Source organism: Desarmillaria tabescens (assembly GCF_030435595.1).
Source record: "Desarmillaria tabescens strain CCBAS 213 chromosome Unknown EV420scaffold_101, whole genome shotgun sequence".
NCBI lineage: Eukaryota > Fungi > Basidiomycota > Agaricomycetes > Agaricales > Physalacriaceae > Desarmillaria > Desarmillaria tabescens.
This window is the reverse complement of record NW_026848400.1, coordinates 21,400-41,092: the sequence shown is the minus strand read 5'-3', so window position 1 is coordinate 41,092 and position 19,693 is coordinate 21,400. Positions and strand designations below refer to the sequence as shown.

The window sequence follows — 19,693 nt, the reverse complement described above, 5'->3', positions numbered from 1 at the left end:
CATTACCGCTGGACATCCTGGAATAGAAAAAACCAAGGAACTCGTACAACGAGAATACTGGTGGCCGAAACTAAAAGGCGATGTAGAACGGTACGTGAAGGGTTGTGAAGCCTGCCAGCGCACCAAGACAAACACCCAACGTCGCAGAGCGCCACTACACCCACACGCTGTACCTTCTCGACCATGGGAACATATCACGGTGGACATGATAGGCGAATTACCCGACTCAAATGGGTACAATGCCATCCTCATGATAGTGGATCGGTTCTCAAAAGAAGTCATCCCGGTGCCATGTTCGACCGAGCTAACCTCAGCAGGATGGGCTAAAATCCTGCGAGACCACGTATGGGCAAAGCATGGAATGCCTCAAAAGGTGATCTCGGATCAGGGACCCCAGTTTGTATCAAAATTCATGAAGGAGCTGTATGACATGCTACACATACAAGGAAACCCTTCTACGGCCTATCATCCCCAAACCGATGGACAGACGGAACGGGCAAACCAGGAGATTGAAAAGTATCTCCACATATTTATCAATCACCGACAGAATGACTGGAGCGAATGGCTACCTCTCGCAGCTTTCCAACACAACAACCACAAACACTCTGCGACCGGTTATTCGCCGTTTGAAATCAACCATGGACAAAAACCACACCTAGCCCCGCTGACGATCAAAGAAGGTACCAACCCAGCCGCTAGAGAATTTGTGGCTGAAATCCAAAAGATCCATGAACAAACGGCTAAAGCATTAGAGAAGGCAGCGGAAATCATGAAACGACAATACGACAAGCACCAATTACCGGCGGTGGAATATCAACCAGGGGACAAGGTATGGCTGGACTCCACAAACCTCAGCCTTCCGCGACCAATGAAGAAGCTGGGCGACAAACAAGTTGGGCCGTTCAAAGTGCTATCCAAACATGGCGCTTCAGCATATAAATTACGCCTCCCCCCAGCTTGGAAAATCCACGATCGTTTCAATGAGAAACTCCTCACCCCATACCATCCGCCGGAGTTCCCAATCCAAGTACAGCCTTTGCCGCCACCACCGGACCTCATAGACGGACAGGAACAATATGAAGTGGAAGAAATTGTGGACAGAAGAGAAAGGGCAAGAGGAAGGGGAAGAAGGCGCGGCACCGGAATCGAATACCTCGTCAAATGGAAGGGATACCCAAGGGAGGAAAATTCCTGGGTAGATGAACAAGACCTAGATAACGCAAGAGACGCTATCGAGGACTTCGAACAAGTCTCATTTATCACTCGACCTCCAGCGGAGTGGTGGGAAAACAAAGACGAATCCGACTCTTGGTCCGAACATGAATCAGTAACCGAGTCGGAAACGGACCACCCCTTGGTACAGGCAATTCAAGAATACCTGATAAAACCAAATGCGCCCTCTCTTATAGGAGCCTATCTTCCGAAACCAAGTTATGTCGCAGTCGGGACGACTGCCTTAACAGGGGGGTAATATTACGATCTCACGCTTTATCTTATCTTATCGTCTCCATCGTAATCCTGCTATGCTAGTTCTCCGGACCTGATCGCATTCACCATGTGGGTCTTGTGTGTTTAACGCACCGTTGCAGACACTTGTAGTATATTTAGCACGACCCAAACTGTATTTAAGTAGCCCGACTGCAGGTCTTAAACCTCAGTCTCGAACTAAAGTTTATTCACCCGATAACTTAGTCTGAACTCCCTCTTGCTCAACTAAGCGATAGCCTCCTTAACGCAAACCTGCGGACAACATACAGCGCCTGACCGAAGTGCGAGTCACGCTGAGTTGTTTGATCTTGTTTGTGAAATCGGTCGCTAACACGGACATTATCCCCTAACGACCTCAATGTATCGATCAGCTGTCCTTGCCCTCCATCATCGTCATTGAACTCATCCAACGCATCCAGGACAATGTAGACATGACCCTTATACGATCTCAGCTGTTTTGAAAGTGTGTCTGAAAGTGTGAGGTCCGACGGCTGTCTTCTACCATTATTGACACACTCTTCGATGTAGACAGATTTGGAGTGGGAAGAAAGCCCCTGAGATTGGATTGTTTGTTTCAAGAGACTGCAGACGATGGTTTGGGTCGTAGCTGGCTCTTCATAGTCACAAAAAATGCACAGAACAAGTGCCTTTCTCGGACTGACCAGTGTTTCTAAATCTTCAACAATGATGGAGGCTAGAACCGACTTTCCGGCACCAGCTATAGGATACGTCAGCTTCAAGCCTCCAACAGAGCTGAACAAGAACGTAGAACTCACGTTGGCCAGGACACCACAGGCAAGTCGCCGAAGGACCATCTTTCCAGTTCAGAAAGACTGGGGAAGTAAGAAACCGCTGTCCGGTGCCTTCAGTGCACTTTTTTAGTGTTTGCTCTTGAATAGACTTGTAATCCACATAGCCTGCAGTAAGCCATTTTTCCATTTCCGCATCCTCTGTTCCTGCGAGGTACACATGCATCAATGTTCAGCACAACAATGAATCTTGACGATACACGCACTCATCTGTAACTGCTCCGTCTTTCGTATGAAACCATCGAACGTGCCCTTGAGGTCTGCGACCATGTCTTTAATTGCATGAGATAACTTGCTGTATACCAAACTTAGCCTCCGAGAGTTGAACGAAGGAGTCACTTACACGTCGTCGAGCTGCACAGCGCTCATGACCAAGGTCTTGAAACGTTCGATCTTCTGCAGATCCTCTTCCACGCTCGTTTTGGTAAGCGTCCAAAGCAGCCTCTTTTTCACTTTCTTCCACTGAGGCGGATCAATGACCAGCTTTTTATCGAGTTCCTTGAATAACTCCGTAAGCTCTTTGAAAAGACCGCCCGGGACATCGTCTCGAGCATCGTCCGGAGGTGGGAACAACCGCTTCAATGTCTCTAGCCACGGGTCATTTTCGGGCGACAGCGACATGAGCTCTTTTATGGCGGTCAGATAGATCCTCAGATACTCTAGCTCCTTCGAGATCTGGATCATTTCTTCAGGTGCGTTGGATACGTCCTTAACATAGCTGATGAGAGTAATGATGTTATTGATGACGGCGGTAACGGACGAAGCGGCTCCTATGACCTCTGACATGGTTGGTGGTGAAGAGCAAGGTTGTAAGCAGACAGGTCGCAAGGCGCTATGGCCTTGTGGTTGAAATCGAAGCCACAGCCTTACAGGAACCGGATCAATGGCGTTGTGCGATAATCGCAGCATATAGATACGTGTTGACGGCATTTCCCATCATCATCCGTGTTCTGTACTAACTTTGACTGGATATTAGGCCAGGATCCGAATATAACATAAGATTCGAGGCTTTATCGATGCCACATACTAGAACGGCAGGTGCTTAAGTCAAGACTAGACAAAATGTTTGTGGGAACACGAACCTATTCTAACATACCAGTCGAGATCGCGAACCCATCCTAACGTATACCCGGCGACATCTTCATCTAGCCATGCTATTTCTAGAGAAATACTCGACGGGACGAGACTAGCGGCAGTAGTTCCATTGCAGGAGTTCTATGGGTATCCGAGGAACTGGAGATCATCCGGTCGAGATCAAAAAAGCTCCGAGAAAACATGTCGTGGTTTGGTTATTGATTTGGAGCGATCATGCCGAATGTAACGCTGTGATATGATCATGGTACTTGGCTTTCATCATCGTTACGTTGAAACAGAGGTGATGCGGTCTGCGAAATACGGGTATCGGAAGGTGCATCATGGGCATCATTTTGAGAAAGTGCCTGGGATGTAGTGCAGACCCCAGCTCCCCGACTGAAATTCTGAGCATGCTTGACATCCCAACGGACACTGCAAGTTGTTTGAAAAGGAAGGGGCGATGACTACCGTGAGGTCAGGGGGCCAATTTGGCGAGAGGTCAATAAGCGATTAGAAGGTAAAAGATCGAACTAACACGGAGATGAATTATGGTAGAGACTTCCTATCGCGTCCATTCTGTGCGAGCCGATCTCTCGACGTTGTATCATTGTTCTTCAGTGCAGCTTCCATGCGCCACATAGAACTGAGTATTTTCACACTTAGCGAATCCACGGCAGGAGTTACGGCGACTGGCCAGCTTACTTGATAACGAAACAAAGATCACAAGTTCTCGAAATCGTGAAGCGAGATGTTGGGTATCGGGACACGGCTTTCTGGTTGTACCCAATAAAGGTCTATGCGCCATACAAAATCTGCACGTAAATAATTCAGTCTTTCCTGAACTCATGTAACGATAAAGAAATGTACGGCTCGATGATCATGATCTGGGAATGGGTTGTAAGGGAGCCTACCCTCGCGTCTCCTTCCTATTCACATGCACCCACGTCTTAATCACCCCACCCTCCGCAGAGTATCCATGGTCCGGATGACTTTTATGAGGTCGAGAGATCTATTCGGCAAAAGTTTAGTAAGTAATTGGGAGGTAATCGATCAAACTAACATGGAGCCGTGTTATAGTATATGGATAAGCGATGGTTGCATTCCCTGTCGGGTTGACTCCATACTAGTTGATGTAATCGTCGTTCTTCAGTACATCGACTTTCACATAGAGCTGAAAGTTTTCATGTCAGCAAAATTTTCATTGCAGTAGTTGGTGGAGGATTATACTGAGGGAATGGAGGAAGAGAAGCGCGAAGAACGGAGTAGCTGACGCGAACGCGGAGGAATGTCTTGTGGGCCGCTGAGGGCTCACCACTTGCAACGTGTGTGAAGTACTCGTGCTTTTGATAATCTTCTTTAACCATTATGAACTGCATATAAAAGTGATGTTAGTACGAGTTCCACGGGACTCATATCGTGGACATACTCACGTAGAAGAAGTCGTAGAATGATGCCGAATTCTGTTGCTCCCAGTTTCCTCCTCTAAAGCTGTCACGGTGACGCGTCATCCGCGTGAATCCAGATTCTAAGAGTCGTTCCCGTCGAATCGTCGCCACTATCGGGATGTACAAATACAGGGCTTTTGAGTGCTGGTTGGAAGGATCCGAATTCTGGTGTGATGGTGGTGCAGTGGGTTCGGTGACTCGGAATCTTCTGTGCAGCCCAGGCTAGGCTCCGAGGGGTATCTTGCATTGCATTGCAGTGTGAGCCTCCAGGCTGAAATAAGCTCTTATGGAGGTTTTAGACCGCCAAACCAGTAGCATTAGAGCTAGCGGCGCCATTCAGCGAAATCACACCCCTCAGGACGATGACTGCCCTCAGAGGGCCTCCGGACTGTCAGCCTCCTTCACTCGTCCCTTGTCATCCCACAGTCACAGACACGTCCCTCCCCTCCCGCTCTCCACCTTGAATCCTACCTCCACCCAAAATGAACATGGTGTCCTTTCGGCCTCACGAGCCAGGATCCGAGCATCGTTCAAATTGCCAGAGTCGAGATTGAAGATGGAAGAATTTCTGCATATCGTCAGTCGAGCGAAGCTTTCGCGAGACAGATATATGGTGAATGTAGGAGATTGAGAGAAAGGCCGTGTGTGCGCAAGTCGAGTCTTCGATGATAGTAGATAGTAGAGAGATGGAAGGAGAGTTTCGATCCCCGCTCACGATAGATGAATGCTTTGTTCTCGGTCCCTTCAGATGGCTGAACACTAAGTAGACGCGGCTTGTGGGCAAGTAGGAATCAACGATTTCGGGAGAAGGACCGGTCCGCCGCGGTCCTTCAGCATAGCCGCCACGTGAGTCCAAAGCCGCATAGGCCGGTCGCGACAAAGTTTGAAACTTGTCGACCACATTCGTTCTCTCCCTCACCCAACCCTCTTCTGCATGCTGACGCGCCTTGGAAAAATACAGGAGAGATGATTTGGAAGGTAGACAGGATTCGGTGCCGTGCGTGCTTAGTGTAGGCTGAGAAGGGCATTGCAGGTACGTTCCGCTATGCTCCTCGCACTGAATTCGTGTTGAGGTTCATTTTATCTATAGCCTTTGAAATGACTTTTCAATAGTTGTTGCCCATCTTTATCGAGAATGTCGCCAAGAAGCAAGGGTTCCTCCCGGATGCGTCGCCTCACCTTGCAGAGGTTCCAAGGAGGAACATTTTTCATGCGGAATTGATGGATACCATAGGGCGACACCGTGATGTACATGACCGGATGCACAATTACTCGTTCTGGGGGATCCGTAGGGTGGCCGTGCTAAAGGGCGGAACATCTAAGACTCTTTGCGACTTGAGACTCAAACGGCAACACCATGGTAGAAATCGCATCCATTACTGCCCTTATCCAAAAGTCTCGCACAGTCATCAAGTATCTCAAGGATGTACAAGACGCGCCTAAAGAACGCAACGAGCTCATGAGGGAGCTACGGCATATGGAGATCCACCTGTCTACCGTGAAAATAATCACGTCGCTATCGACCGCAGGCGACCCGTGGCTGATGATATTACAGCAATTGAACGACCCTTTCAAAGAGCTTAGTGGATTACTTGCTGGAATCGAGAAGGATCTGAAGGTTACCTCGCTGTGGTGGAAAAGGGTGGCGCCGAGGCTCCAGTGGTCATTTGCTGAAGAGAGAGCGCAAGAGGATTTGAGGAAGGTTGAGGATATCGGGTCGTTGGTCATGGATGTCGTTGGCCAGCACGAGGCCCTGTAAGTGATTCTTACTATGCTTGACACCTCAGAGGCTAAATTTGGTATACAGCGCATTCTCTCTCAATGTTCAGCAAAAGCTATGCGACCTTGAGGGCAAAGTAGACGCTATTCGAGATGTTGCTATGAGTAGACAGAGGGGTATGTTCATTCTTGAAAACTCCAGTTTGGATTGTATACTGATGCATACATACATCACAGACAAAAGAGCCGAGGTAGCCGCTTGGCTCAGTCCTCTAGACTACAGTTCCATTCAACGCGGCAAGCTGAAACAACATGTTGCGGGTACCGGACAATGGTTCCTCGAGGCACCCCAGTTTACGAGTTGGCTTGATGGTACCGCAAAATCCTCCACTTTGTGGTGTCCTGGCGATCGTGAGTCTCAGGCCAGACTCCCCTAAGCGTATTTGCACAAACTCATGAATTTCGTAGCAGGCACCGGAAAGACAGTCCTCGCCTCCGTTGTTGTCGCTCATTTGTGCGAACGGACCGAGTTTTCCAAAGAATACATCCCCGTCCTTCGTGTCTTCGGGGACTACCAAACCTCGGACGCCAAGACCGTGCCCGATATAATTCGTTCCCTGCTAAAGCAGTTGATATACACACAGAACGAGCTCTCTTCCTCTCTTGAATCCATGCACACCAGGAGCCTCAAAGGTGCAATGGATCTTTCCCTCGGTGAACTCATGGAGGATCTTTCTCTCCATCTGGAAGGCTATCCTTACGTGTATATCATCTTTGACGCCTTCGATGAATTCGTTGACAATCAGAAAGAGTTAGTTTCCGCTTTGAAGTCATTCGGGAACAGAGTCCGTCTACTCGTCACTTCGAGAAACAAACCAGCCATCCAACGGCTGTTTCAGGAAGATGAAGAGTTGCCTATTCGAGCAGACGACGGCGACATCCGGAAATTGGTGATGAGTAGGCTTCGTGATAATGACCGTCTCCGTATTTTTGTTAGGGACTGCGACGCCCTGCGCCAGAACATACTCGCTATGGTCGTGGAGAAGGCCCAGGGCATGTAGGATTTATATCCTATTGATTTCCTTTCAGTCACTAACACCGTTGTGTTTCTGTAGGTTTCTCCTAGCAGACGCGCATCTGAGTTTACTCGCCCATAGCGAAGATCGTGGCGACCTCATTGAGAAGCTCCATAAGCTTCCAGAAGCCATCGCAAGCACGTATGCGCATTTGTTGGAAAGGGCCGAACATCAGTCCGAGACCGAGAAGACCCTCGCCTATAAAATATTCGGCTTGGTCGCCTTTTCCCAGCGGCCCCTAACGATCCTGGAACTACAGTATGCATTGGCCGTGCAAGTAGGAACGAAGAAGCTTAACCGCCATAAAATCCTCGATTTCGACCTTATCTCAAGTGCTTGTGTCGGGCTTGTCGTCGTTGATGGCGAAGAGTATGTCAGGTTCGCACGTGAGTTAGTCCTCATCTCAGTTTCTCTCTTTCCTGAATGATTTGCTAGACCCTACCTTCCGCGAGTACATTCTCTCTCAGCAAGCCGGAAAATTCGCAGGCATCCACGAACATATCACACGCCTGTGTCTAACCTACATGTCATTCGACGTATTTCGCTCTCCAAACGTCCTTCTCTCTGATATCTCCGCAAAATATCCCTTCCTCAAGTACGCGTCAAATCACTGGGCGGTTCATGCTAGGAAATGCGCTCGAGGATCCGTGGAAGAAGAGATCCTCACCTTCCTAGAGATTCGTACACAAATCGCTCTGTCATTCGAACAACCACCAGACTCGGAACCTGAAATACCACGCACTCTTGCTTGGTTTGCTGCTCATCATGGTTTGGTCCATGTCATGCAGATCCTATTGGATCGAGGGGTTGATCCGCAGCACGAAAACACCTTGTGTGTCGCCGCACACGCAGGGCAGATCAGCGTAGTGAAACTATTACTGTCGCGAGATGACGTGGACATGAACCAGGCGAACAAAGTCACATGTCTTCGCCACTATCAAAATGGTATTGAAGTCAAGGATGCTCATCCCACGTTTTGCACACCCCTTGTTGCGGCGGCTTCGAATGGACACGAACGAACTGTCAAGATGCTTCTCAAGTCCCAACGCATGGAGTCATTGAACTTCTTGCCTCCCGATGGACCCACGGCGCTATCAGCAGCCGTTCTTGGTGACCACGTTGGAGTGGTTAAGCTCTTGCTTCGTCAACCTGGAATCGACACCTCTATCCGGATCCTAGATGAGACTCCGCTTATGCTTGCCAAAAGGATGGGCCGAGACGACATTGTGAAGATGTTTCTCGAGCGGGGAGATGGCGATGAATGGTCTGTAGTGTATCTCGGATCCAGGTTTGCCGATTATCTCTTTTCTCCAATCTTTGCTAATCTATGGCGTCAAGGATATCGAACATGAGTCGTTCAAATCTCCACATTGCAGAGTATCGTCCCTGAAATTCAAGAGCAGATTCGTGTAAATAAGGACAGGGAAGAGAATAGCACAAGTCAGATATGCGATAAATAGATACGAGATAGCAAACGATCCTTTTACATGTGTACAGTTCGACTTCGGCCGTAGGACCTTCATGAAAGAAACAATGCGTAAACTGAGCCTTGCTGTTTTCAAGTGTCATTAGCAGGCGCTCGGATGGTACGAAGGAAGCTGATGCCGTAGAAAACGAAGGCGAAAGGATGGGGCGATCAAAAGGATGAGGTAAACGTGGTGGCGGGGAGATGAGCCATGAGATCTTGAGATATGAAAGCAGTGAAGGCTTCGAACTCGCATCCAGATATCGCTCTCTAACCTCCACAGAGGACTGGTTTGCGTCTCGCACTCCTTCTCACGCCTCCGCATGCTTTTCTCACAGCTCCGCCCAAAGGCTCATACATCCCCTCCATTCCATCATCTATCCTGCGCCGAACCTCTCAAAGGGCATGCTCGACCCTCCGAATCCGCTGCTTCAGGTCTGGCCGCGACAATCAGTGCGTTCACGAATCGGAGCCCTTTCACATGGCGGGACAAATGCCGTCGAAAAGACTGGAAGAGGACCATCTCTCTAGCTCGGATATGGAGTCTTGGATAGAATCGACATTTTTCAAGCTCGAGCCCGATGACTTGGTCAACACAACGCCGCACTTGGGAGCGAGTTATCCAGAGTGAGCAGCGTGCTGTACCGACTTCTCTGGCAACGTCGAAAGGAGTCGTAGGTGTTCGACAATGAAAGATGATCTCTATCAACAAGAGCTGGGATGTATCGCAGAACAGTAGTCCCGAAGAGGGAAGGAAGACGCTATCTCTGGTTCCGTGAGAAACAGTGCATCATGCTGAAGCTTTCCAGACTATCGTGGTAGACTTCATATATTCCATGCACGTCTTCTCCGCCATCCGTGTAGTGAACACTATCTTTTTCTTCGACAGCGGGGGGGTACTATACACACAGGCTCAATTAGATGTATCTGCTCTCGGAACGTATCCTGCAAACGATAGTTCTTGATAATAGGAAGAGAGAAAGAAAAGTACGGTTATCAGTGATGATGGCAGAGCAAACGATCGTGGTACCTCTGAAGGCATGATTCCGTTCAATGACAGCTTTGACTGAAACTGTGCGGCCTGTTGAACAGCTATCTCAACAAGCCCGTCGAAGCGTGATATCCGACCCCAACCGCTCAAAATATCCTTTCGGATGATCAAGCCACGATCTTCCAAACGCATATTCCAGACGATGAAGATACTCCGCCTCGTACCACTGATAATTACCAGCAACAAAAAGCACGAAAAACAGCCATGATTTTGGTAAACGGCATTCTTTTATGACTGCCCTTGCAAATAAAACCATGTTCGCGTACTCAAACTATGGAGGGAACGCGCCGGCCATGCCCCAGTCGACTAACCAAACGTCGCCCCTCTTGTCCACGATAATATTACGCATATTAAGATCCATATGGCATAGAACTGGAGGATGGGAAGCGTCGAACATGGGATACAGATGTGGTTTGAAACTCCCGTAGTTCATATGCAGGTCTACGAGGAGGGAGTAGCGGAGGTGGTCGAACCAGTCCGCCATGGCACTGTACGACTCGAAAGGTCCCGCCCCGGTTTCGGAGAAATAATATCCGCTGCATGCCAAAGCCTTATCAGTGGAATCGAATGGGCCTGGGACGTTGGGTCAGGGAACGGGAACATGATGCAGTTCCCGGATGGATTTCCGCAGCTTCCATATAGTCCATAAGCGATTCCACCAGCTCATCTGTGGCCATGTCGTCTCCATTACATCGCCGTCGATGAAGTCCATCACGAGCCACATCGAATAACAGCCTGACAATGATTCTTTCTCGTACATAGGAAGAGTGCGCCGGACCTTTGGAATGCGGATGGACATCGACCGTGAGGATCGCATTTCTTCGCGACAGCGTCTGGGGCGATTCTCCGTGCCGTGGCAGGCATCCAGCTGATACCTGGGTTGTGTCTGATCCCGACCACATCGTTGCGGCTTACTGCTACATCGATAAGCACTTTGACTTGGTCGTCGGTCAATAAATCGATGGATGAGGAGAGCTTGTCCGGCAGTCGGCGGCTGAGAAAAAAATTAGTTGCAGTTACGCGATGAAGAATCGCGAAACAAGTCGTACGATGACATAGATAGCCCCATAACGTCCGGAGTAAGACTTTTCGCCGTTTCCTGAAGTGTGGAAGCTCAGAAATCAGGATATTAGGATGAGGCGGCTCTGAACAAAACAAGGAAGAAAAAGATGGTGGCGGTCACTGATCAGGTTCGCATCCTCCTATGTTATCGAGCAGGAGGACCTCTTCTTCGCACTGCCTGACATAGTGCACAGAACCATACGACGCCAATGGCTTCGAGCTGATTAACAACTACCGTAACACACGGCCCAAAAACTCACCTCAGAGTACCGTCCATTCATGAGAACCTTGGCCCACTCGTTGAAGACAGCGCCAAACACAGCGCGCGCAGCTCGTTCGTCAGAGAAGCCAATAATAGAGAAGAGATGTGCAGTGTGAACGGAAAGCGCAAAGAATAAAAAAAGGATGGCAAAACATCTAGAATCCGTCAAGAGAATGTTAGCCAATCCAGTCGGACTTGCTGGAACCGGTTTGGGTATATCGAAGGTATCATTACTAGGTGATTTAGGAAACGCCGGTTGGGTGGACATAGTGGACCGTGGCTGAGATCTGAGAAATGAGCCGGACCGAACCCGGCGAGTAAGTTCAAACTCCCTTTTCGTCTCCCATCACCGAGGACTCTGCTTCGACTCGGCAGGCGCGCCCGTGAAGCCCCTCAAAATCGTTAACATTCTGGCATGTTTGCTTAGACTAGAGAAAATTTCTCAGATGCTAAGACGCGCGCGCTTACAGAAGCCATTTCCTTCGTCAACAATTACCGGGTGCGGAAATTTCTCACTTTGTACCTCCTGGAATAGCGGCTTCCCAGCTTGAACGGTACCCGGAAGACATGTCAATGCGACGGAGATGGGCTGGGAGGAAGGGAGGGGCAGTCGACATTGTGTCTGGCTGACGGATGGAAGGGACCTTTCTCCGAAAACCCCCATCATCCCGTGTGTTGCGTATGTCCGCCGTCGTCATCTCGTTGGGCCTGCACTTACGCGACTTTCGTATACAGATCGTGATAGTCATTCGCCGAGAAGAAGACTGTCAAGACGTACGACCAGAGCAGCTCCTTCGGCAACCCGAACACCAACTCCAAGGAGAGCCTGTTCATTGGAAATCTCAGCACCATTCCCTTGTACCCAAGTCTATTCTCAACTCTGCATCCCTAACAATGGCGGCCTCTCAACTTCAACGACTCTGGAACTTGGTTCACATAGACGACACGTCAACATGTTAATTTTGAGCAGAAAATGGCCTGGAAGAGAGGTCGGCGCGGAATTTAGCTTTTTATGGGCGAAGAGAGGGACAGGAGGGGAGGTCAGTGAAGAGAGCTGACCATGCTAAGAGTTCCCGATGTTCTGTGCAAGGTTCAGCTGGAGAACGTTCTTAGTTGTATGAGTCTTGGGTATGTTCACTATTCGCATCTCGCTGAAATATTATTGGCATGACTAGTGCCCCAGGTAGCCTGCTCATCTTCATCTAAGAAAGGGCTGTCGAGAAGCTCAACGTTTCCGGAACACTCCAACGACTCCAAGGAGAGACCGTTGGCTAGCAGTATTTTTTGACGCGTCCTCGTTTGTTGGTGGGGACCCGTTCCCGTCATCAGTACTACGCGAGACATCTTTGCATGTCTCTTCTTCATCCCTTGCCTCCTTCGTTCCCTTGATCCACACCACCGAAACTTTCGAAGACAACCTCACTATCAAACATCACTCTGTTCATCATTCTCGCAGCCCAGTTTTTCCAAATACGAGACGTAGTTTTCCAACCCCATAGACACGACTCGTACAAGGGCTATTTCATTTCCTCGAATGAGATATACAGCAGCTCGCCAAGTTTTGTCCACTCTCAGGATATCCGTCTGGCACTAGGCAACAGCTGCTGGGTACTTCATTTGCTTCAGGATCCTATCCATCGCTGATATTCAGCATACGACCATTCAACCTAACGCAGCAAAGGGATATCAATCACATTGTGATTAGCGCAAAATCTCAATCAACTACTAGTACGTATCTATACCTCGTTCATATCGACTGAAAGCTGATTCTTGTTCCTTTACTAGCGGCTCGTCGAAGCTGCATCCTTACGCAGGCGTTTTCACATCTTTAGTAAACTAGGAGTCAAGCACCTCGAGATCGTCAAAGTCTACGATATAGAACCTTGAGCCATCGACTACCTCCATCCGTACGGCTTAGTGTCCTGCTTTCGCTGGCGAAAGGACACACATCGACCTACCGGTTTTAAGGACCCATGTATAGCTCGTGAACCAGTTCAGCGATGATGCCTGCGCATTCCAAGCCATTCTGAATATTCTATTCAACTGCTCAAAAGGCGATATTGGAAGGGAGCCGGGCGAGTTCAAAAAATACACCAGGGAAATGTCTCACAAGGTGAGTCCGAGTCTATGCGCATGTACCTCTCGTCACTCATTTAGATGCTAGGGGACTCGCGATATCGAATTCTTCCATGATCCGAAACGCTCATAATTCTCTCGCTTGGTACGTTCCTCGGAGTTGCTTACACGTAGTCAAAGATTTGATGATGACAATCCAGCCGACATCTCAAGAAAGGGGTCCAGCTGTATTTTACTACACAATGACTATTGGGGTCAACGATTCTGAGGAAGTTGTCAGCAGACATCCAAGTCAGTCAGTAGAAGAGGGCATCAATCACCTTATTGAAGATCCTCAACGGGGCAAGGACAAAGTCGTCATGTATAGGAAGGGCAAAGTGAACGGTTTTCTCCAGTCCCTCAACACGACATACTGTACCCTCAGGTACTACGAAGACTTCGCTCAGGATTTTAGCCTTCAAGCCAGAGGCCCTTTCAATCGAGAACAATTCGTCTGCTGTCCCACCTCCATCTGGACGCTCTACTCCATAAACATGGACACCACGAGGCACTGGAACCGGTCGACCATCGGGGCTGATGAAGGCGAATTGGTATTGATGCATGTCTGCCAGATCTCCGCGCCATATGCCGATTTTGACTTCATCATTGATATCGACAACGTACATGTCCTCATTAGGAGTAGGATAGCGCTAAATTGACCCAAGATTGGTCAGAGCGAAAGACATCATAAAAAGAGCGTACTTACACCAATCTGCTTCTCCGTTTTTGGAACACTAGCGCGGAATTCTTCAATGGCAAGTTGGGCAGCCTCGACAGAACCGTACTGGGATACATAGAGATCAATGATTTCCTGGTGGGTGCGGCCGGGGTAGGAGCGGTACACCCAGTCAACCCAGTCCTCCGAGTCAGTGGTCATAGCAGACGATGTAGTAGGTTTCATGGCCATGGTGGTTCAGAAAGAATGGACCCGCGTTGCACTTGTTTGTGCATTGGGTAGGTTTCATACACCCCTCATGGAAGCAACGCATAATGATCAAGGCGATCTTGGCCTCAAAACACATGAACTTGTTGAATTCAGTAGACAAAGATGTAAGAAACGGTTGTGAAAGAAAGATAAAGTTCATTCGTCATGCACTGGGCTACAGGTCGAGCTGTTTTCCGGCATTTATTACAGCCGCTCCGCGGTCCGACGGAAGAATTCGTATGCGAGCTGGAGAGATGCATTTTTTTCAGTCTTTTCGACCCCACCATGCGAGGAGGAAACGGCTCGGCTTGATATGGGGTCCTGAAGCAGCAGATGGAAAAGGTCGAGCATATCTTAAGAGAGGTTCAGGAGAGAATAGATGATGGAACAAAGGCGATGTATGAATATGTGGACAAAATGAGAACAAGTGCGCTAGAAACAGCCGAGAACATTGATACGTCTGTGCAATCGGCGATATCTGGATGTGTTGAATGTGAAGCCTTCACCGCGTATGTCTTTCTCGCATGGCTTATCTCCTCCAGTAATACACCTAGAACCCGACGAGAGAAACAGTGCCTTGTGACTAATCCAGTAGGACTTGCTAGATCCAGTTTGTGTATAGCGAAGGTAGCATTGCTAAGCAATCCAATAGTGCGAAGGAAACGGGAAAGGAATGCTCTAGATGGACGTGATTGGGAACAAGCAGGACCGAACCCGGGTAAGATCGAACTCTCTTCTCCCCGTCATCGAGGACTCTGCATCGACCCGAGCATGCGCACACGAAGCCTCTCTCAACAACCAATCCTCCTGGCCAGTTCACCTAGCAAAGGCTTTCCTCACCCGATGACACGTGCGCTCTAGAGACCTTCTTCCCTCGCTCTAATGGTAGCAGCTTCTCTTGAGCGGGACTCGAACAACACATCAACAAGATAGTTTGGGGCGGAGGGAGATGTGGAGATGGGTTGGGAGGAAGGAGTAGCATCGTGCAGGCGGACGAGCAGCCATGGGCGGGCTCGAGAAGACTTAGAGAGGGACGAGAGCCTTTGAGGGAATTTTCCGTCCAGGGTGTGTATGCCGTGTCATCGTCTCATCAAAATCATATTGACACAACTTTCATTTGCAGTTCGTAATAATAATTCGTCGAGAGGAAGACCATCAAGTACGGCAAGAACGGGTCCTCCAGTGACGAAGCAACGAATCCAAGGAGAGTTTGTTCGTTAACAATGTCTGTGGAGCCTTCAGCACCATTGCTTCGCAACCAAGTCTACTGTCTCTTCTCTGACTACTCGCCGGTCTCCGAACACCGAGAACGCGAACTCCCCCTCTGGATTAGTTTCTAAGCGATGATGGCTACCCTCCCCAAAGCAGGAATATCTCGACAACCTGTTCTGGTCGTTAACCGCTTCAAAGCTGCATCCTATGGCGCATACATGCAGGGCATCGATATACTCTGCACCTACTACACACCTTGCACTACAATCTAACTTATCAGATGAGCGCGCTATCACAACTTCCCTACTCTGGAAATTGCCATCCTCCAATGCATCGACTCACACGATGAAACGAGACATGATTCGCCTCGTCTGAGCAGGGCTCCGATCCTGCACCAGCCAGTCCGGCTGTTTTCTCCTCACCATACAGCTCTACTTCCATCTTTTGCTTCGATGCCCTGACCTCTACGTCCGACATTCCTGCTACAGTATACAACAAAAGGGCTTCATAGTTCATATTCGGATTCCGGCCTTCCAATACAAACCTTCACGCCCCATGATGAAGTCGGATCCAGCGTAAACGGCCTTTTCAATACGGAAGGTATATGATAACGAGATATCTATACGCTGCAATGGAGACTAACGGGGATGGTTGGTTTGCTCCCTCACCTCATAGTTGCCTGCTCGCTCTTCACCACTGGCAGATCTACCTCATGCTAGGTACCATCAGCTTCAGTGCCTCTGTTGGGTTGCGCTCATATTGTATCATCGATGAACCCATTGCAAGAGGCTCGTACATCGATAATATCAATGTCATACCATATTTGACGCCCACCAGACTTGCTGCACCTGACATAGGAGGTAGACCAGACTCTGTGAGGGTCTGAGGGTCTATACATGCGGGAAGTGCAGGCGCATCTGCAAGGGTGAGACTAGTGTGATCAACGGTTCAGTGTTTGCCCCCTGGACGCAATGCATCGACATTGTACCGACGTATGTGAATCAACAATTCTGAAGAACGTAACATAGATGATCTGTTTCTCATCACCACAGAGGATTACATCAACACATCAATGACCGGTTGCTGGCTTCGATTTCGACCACGAGGCGAAGTACCTTACGAATCGAGCTTGCCTACACACGACCTTGTTCTTTACCACCACCAGACATGGCAGAGGCCCTAGGAATCGCTTCGTCCGTTACCGCCCTCATTCAAAACACTATTGTTGTAATCAACTATCTAAAGGACGTAAAGAATGCACCTAAAGAATGTGACGAGCTCTTGACAGAGCTACGGTATCTCGAGGTTGGTCTGTCCAGCATAGGACAGCAGATTCGGTCGTCGACCAAAGGCGACCCATGGCTGGAGACATTACAGCAATTGCAGGATCATTTCAAGGAGCTTATGGAGTTACTTGATGAACTCAAGGCGAGACTGAAGGATGGATCATCTCGGCTGAAACGGCTTATGCGGAGGCTGGATTGGACAATCACTAAAAAGAGCGTGGAAGAGGATTTGAGGAAGATCGAGCGTCTCAAGTCCTTGATCATGGTTGCCGGACAGCATGATCATCTGTGAGGGATCTCCTTTTGCTCGCTCGTCCAAGGCTAAGTTTGGTGTACAGTAAATTATCTCTTGCGATTCAGAAGATGCTAGGTGATATCGAAGTTAAGGTTTGGGAATCCTTGACAACCAAAGACAAGAACAGGCTGTTCCAATTGCCGGGTGCGCTCATGGTCAAGGTTTATCTTCGTATTGAATGCTGATGTGCATGAACCTTGCAGGTGGCAAAATCGTAAATGCGGTGATGTGGCTGAGCGCTTTGGATTACAACACTGTTCGACACAACAAACTGGAACACTGGCAGTGCGCGAGCCACATGGAAGAGTGGTTTTTTGAGTCCCCAGAGTTTCTAAGTTGGGTAGATGTTGCCATAGCGCCCTTCACTTTGTGGTGTGTTGGCGATCGTGAGTACTGTACTAGGCCCCTGAGTTTTGTCATTGATGTTTATATATTATGTAGCCGGTGTCGGTAAGACAATCCTTGCCTCTAATACCGTCGAACGTTTGCACGCGAAGCTCAATAAGGAAGATACACTTGTCTTGTGTATCTTTTGCGACTATAACAGCACGGTGGACCAGACAGTAACCAACCTCATGCGTAGTCTCTTGAAGCAGCTCGTCTACTGGCAAGCCCGCCTTAGCCTGACCGCCTCAATTGAATTCCTCTACGATCGGTACTGTCATGATGAGACGCAGCCTTCACTTAAAGACTGCATAAGCCTTCTTTTTGAGGAGTTGAAGTCATACGACTGCGTCTACATAGTCTTGGATGCTTTGGATGAACTCGACGACGACGGACGCTGGAAAGGGCTCATTGATGTCCTGAGGGCATTAGGTAGCCAGATTCGTCTCCTTGTGACTTCGAGAAACCTTGATACGATACGGTCATTGTTCGAGGCGGATACGAAACTGGAGATCCGAGCAAGTGATACTGATATCGAAAAGTGTATCATGGCCGGGCTCATGAAGGGAAATCTTCTTACCCTTCTCTCTGAAAACAAGAATCTGTACGAGAAGATACTCAAGGCGGTTGTGGAGAAGGCGGATGGCGTGTAGGTTTCCAATGGCATAGCCTCTATCCTGTCTGCTGATGGTGTTGATACAGGTTGCTTCTAGCAAGGATGCACATGGAATTGTTGGCCCGTTCTATTAATCATGCGCAGCTTAAGAAGGAGCTGGATAAACTGCCGGATACCATTACGCAGACGTATGAGTATCTGCTGGCTAGGATAGACAGTCTGCCGAACAAAGACCTCGCCTATCGCATATTTGGCTGGGTAACCTTTGCTGCACGACCCTTGACAGTGTTGGAACTGCAGTACGCACTGGCCATAGAACCAGGAACTAAACAACTCGATCCAGCTGCTATTACCAACGAGGACATTATTACAAGTGTTTGCATGGGCCTTGTCGTCATTGGCAGCAAAGGAGAGGTCAGGTTTGTACGTGAGTAGTATTCAAATCTCTGTTTCTCTCTCTTCACCTGCTGAATCATTTACTAGACTATACTGTCCAAGAATATTTCACTTTGCACAAAGACAGGCTTTCCCCCCACATCCAGGAGTCAGATATCACCCGCACCTGCCTGACATACATGTCATTCGACATTTTTGATTCTCCCGGTAATTTCGCACTAGGGTATTACGATGACCGGAAAGACCATTGCCCTTTTCTCAAATATTCATCAAATAACTGGACATACCATGCCAGGAAATGCTCGCCAGGCTCTATGGAAAAGGAGATCCTTGCTTTCTTGTCAACTCGGACAGTAATTGCTCTGTCTTGTGAGCAATGGCCAGGCACAGAACCTAAAACACCACGCACTCCTGCATGGTTTGCTGCCCATTATGGCCTGGCACATGTCATGAAGATGCTGGTCGATAAAGGGGTTGACTTGCAGGAGGAAAACACGTTGTGTGTAGCAGCGCGTGCAGGGCAGCTTGACATAGTAAACATGTTACTGTCACGAGACGACGTGGATGTGAACCAAGCTGACAAGGTCACATATCTTGATTTCCATCGCCATTATGGGTCCTTTAATCCGATCTCATACCAACTCGCGATGTATGGAAACCCCGAAACTCGGGCCATTTCCTGCACACCTCTCATTGCCGCAGCATCAAACGGTCACGAAGAAATCGTCAAAGCCCTTCTAGAGTCTAAAGACATGAAATCATTGAACATGCTACCTCCTTCTGGACCCACAGCACTATCAGCCGCCGTATTGGGTAATCACATTGAAGTGGTGAAGCTCTTGTTGTCGCAGCCTGGTATCGATACCTCCATCCGATTTAAATACCAGACCCCCCTTATACTTGCTACAAGAAAAGGTCGAGGTGACATTGTGAAGATCTTCTTGGAGCGGGAAGATGATGATCCTAATACTCCAGGGGACAATGGGTTTACGGCTTTACATACTGCCGCTCTC

General features: G+C 48.8%; 6 protein-coding genes across 6 annotated transcripts; 2 read left to right on the top strand and 4 right to left on the bottom strand.

Annotated features, from left to right (window-relative positions):
* Nucleotides 1-1,709: 1,709 nt before the first annotated feature.
* Nucleotides 1,710-3,083, bottom strand: EV420DRAFT_1651587 (uncharacterized protein; the record flags this gene model as incomplete). The annotated part of the gene is made up of 4 exons (XM_060478573.1): nucleotides 1,710-2,206; nucleotides 2,265-2,444; nucleotides 2,504-2,592; nucleotides 2,641-3,083. 4 exons carry the CDS (start codon nucleotides 3,081-3,083, stop codon nucleotides 1,710-1,712), a joined length of 1,209 nt encoding a protein of 402 aa, XP_060322822.1.
* A 2,954-nt stretch (nucleotides 3,084-6,037) lies between these two features.
* On the top strand, nucleotides 6,038-9,141 carry EV420DRAFT_150996 (uncharacterized protein). Its single transcript, XM_060471486.1, has 7 exons — nucleotides 6,038-6,571; nucleotides 6,624-6,712; nucleotides 6,773-6,946; nucleotides 7,004-7,592; nucleotides 7,651-7,997; nucleotides 8,047-8,899; nucleotides 8,950-9,141. Exons 1-7 carry the CDS (start codon nucleotides 6,174-6,176, stop codon nucleotides 8,999-9,001), a joined length of 2,502 nt encoding a protein of 833 aa, XP_060322821.1. The 5' UTR covers nucleotides 6,038-6,173; the 3' UTR covers nucleotides 9,002-9,141.
* Nucleotides 9,142-10,398: 1,257 nt separating this feature from the next.
* On the bottom strand, nucleotides 10,399-10,804 carry EV420DRAFT_1651585 (uncharacterized protein; the record flags this gene model as incomplete). Its single annotated transcript, XM_060478572.1, has 2 exons — nucleotides 10,399-10,700; nucleotides 10,729-10,804. The coding sequence occupies 2 exons, from the start codon at nucleotides 10,802-10,804 to the stop codon at nucleotides 10,399-10,401; spliced, it is 378 nt and encodes a 125-aa protein (XP_060322820.1).
* Nucleotides 10,754-11,754, bottom strand: EV420DRAFT_150978 (uncharacterized protein). The gene is made up of 3 exons (XM_060471479.1): nucleotides 11,450-11,754; nucleotides 11,177-11,226; nucleotides 10,754-11,121 (listed from the first exon to the last, which is right to left on the bottom strand). The coding sequence occupies exons 1-3, from the start codon at nucleotides 11,717-11,719 to the stop codon at nucleotides 10,839-10,841; spliced, it is 603 nt and encodes a 200-aa protein (XP_060322819.1). The 5' UTR covers nucleotides 11,720-11,754; the 3' UTR covers nucleotides 10,754-10,838.
* Nucleotides 11,755-13,823: 2,069 nt separating this feature from the next.
* EV420DRAFT_1486800 (uncharacterized protein) lies at nucleotides 13,824-14,473 on the bottom strand (the record flags this gene model as incomplete). The annotated part of the gene is made up of 2 exons (XM_060470441.1): nucleotides 13,824-14,216; nucleotides 14,273-14,473. 2 exons carry the CDS (start codon nucleotides 14,471-14,473, stop codon nucleotides 13,824-13,826), a joined length of 594 nt encoding a protein of 197 aa, XP_060322818.1.
* A 2,257-nt stretch (nucleotides 14,474-16,730) lies between these two features.
* On the top strand, nucleotides 16,731-19,338 carry EV420DRAFT_150885 (uncharacterized protein). The gene is made up of 6 exons (XM_060471449.1): nucleotides 16,731-17,277; nucleotides 17,328-17,428; nucleotides 17,488-17,670; nucleotides 17,726-18,317; nucleotides 18,371-18,707; nucleotides 18,768-19,338. The coding sequence occupies exons 1-6, from the start codon at nucleotides 16,871-16,873 to the stop codon at nucleotides 18,852-18,854; spliced, it is 1,707 nt and encodes a 568-aa protein (XP_060322817.1). The 5' UTR covers nucleotides 16,731-16,870; the 3' UTR covers nucleotides 18,855-19,338.
* Nucleotides 19,339-19,693: the final 355 nt, after the last annotated feature.

Coding starts and splice junctions, on each gene's coding strand:
- EV420DRAFT_150996 (XM_060471486.1), top strand. CDS start 6,174: ATGGTAGAAATCGCATCCATTACTGCCCTTATCCAAAAGTCTCGCACA. Junction 6,947..7,003: donor TTTGTGGTGTCCTGGCGATC/GTGAGTCTCAGG, acceptor TGAATTTCGTAG/CAGGCACCGGAAAGACAGTC. Junction 7,998..8,046: donor AGAGTATGTCAGGTTCGCAC/GTGAGTTAGTCC, acceptor ATGATTTGCTAG/ACCCTACCTTCCGCGAGTAC.
- EV420DRAFT_150978 (XM_060471479.1), bottom strand. CDS start 11,719: ATGTCCACCCAACCGGCGTTTCCTAAATCACCTAGTAATGATACCTTC. Junction 11,227..11,449: donor TGAATGGACGGTACTCTGAG/GTGAGTTTTTGG, acceptor TCCACACTTCAG/GAAACGGCGAAAAGTCTTAC. Junction 11,122..11,176: donor ATGGGGCTATCTATGTCATC/GTACGACTTGTT, acceptor TTTTTTTCTCAG/CCGCCGACTGCCGGACAAGC.
- EV420DRAFT_150885 (XM_060471449.1), top strand. CDS start 16,871: ATGGCAGAGGCCCTAGGAATCGCTTCGTCCGTTACCGCCCTCATTCAA. Junction 18,318..18,370: donor GTGGAGAAGGCGGATGGCGT/GTAGGTTTCCAA, acceptor GTGTTGATACAG/GTTGCTTCTAGCAAGGATGC. Junction 18,708..18,767: donor GCAAAGGAGAGGTCAGGTTT/GTACGTGAGTAG, acceptor ATCATTTACTAG/ACTATACTGTCCAAGAATAT.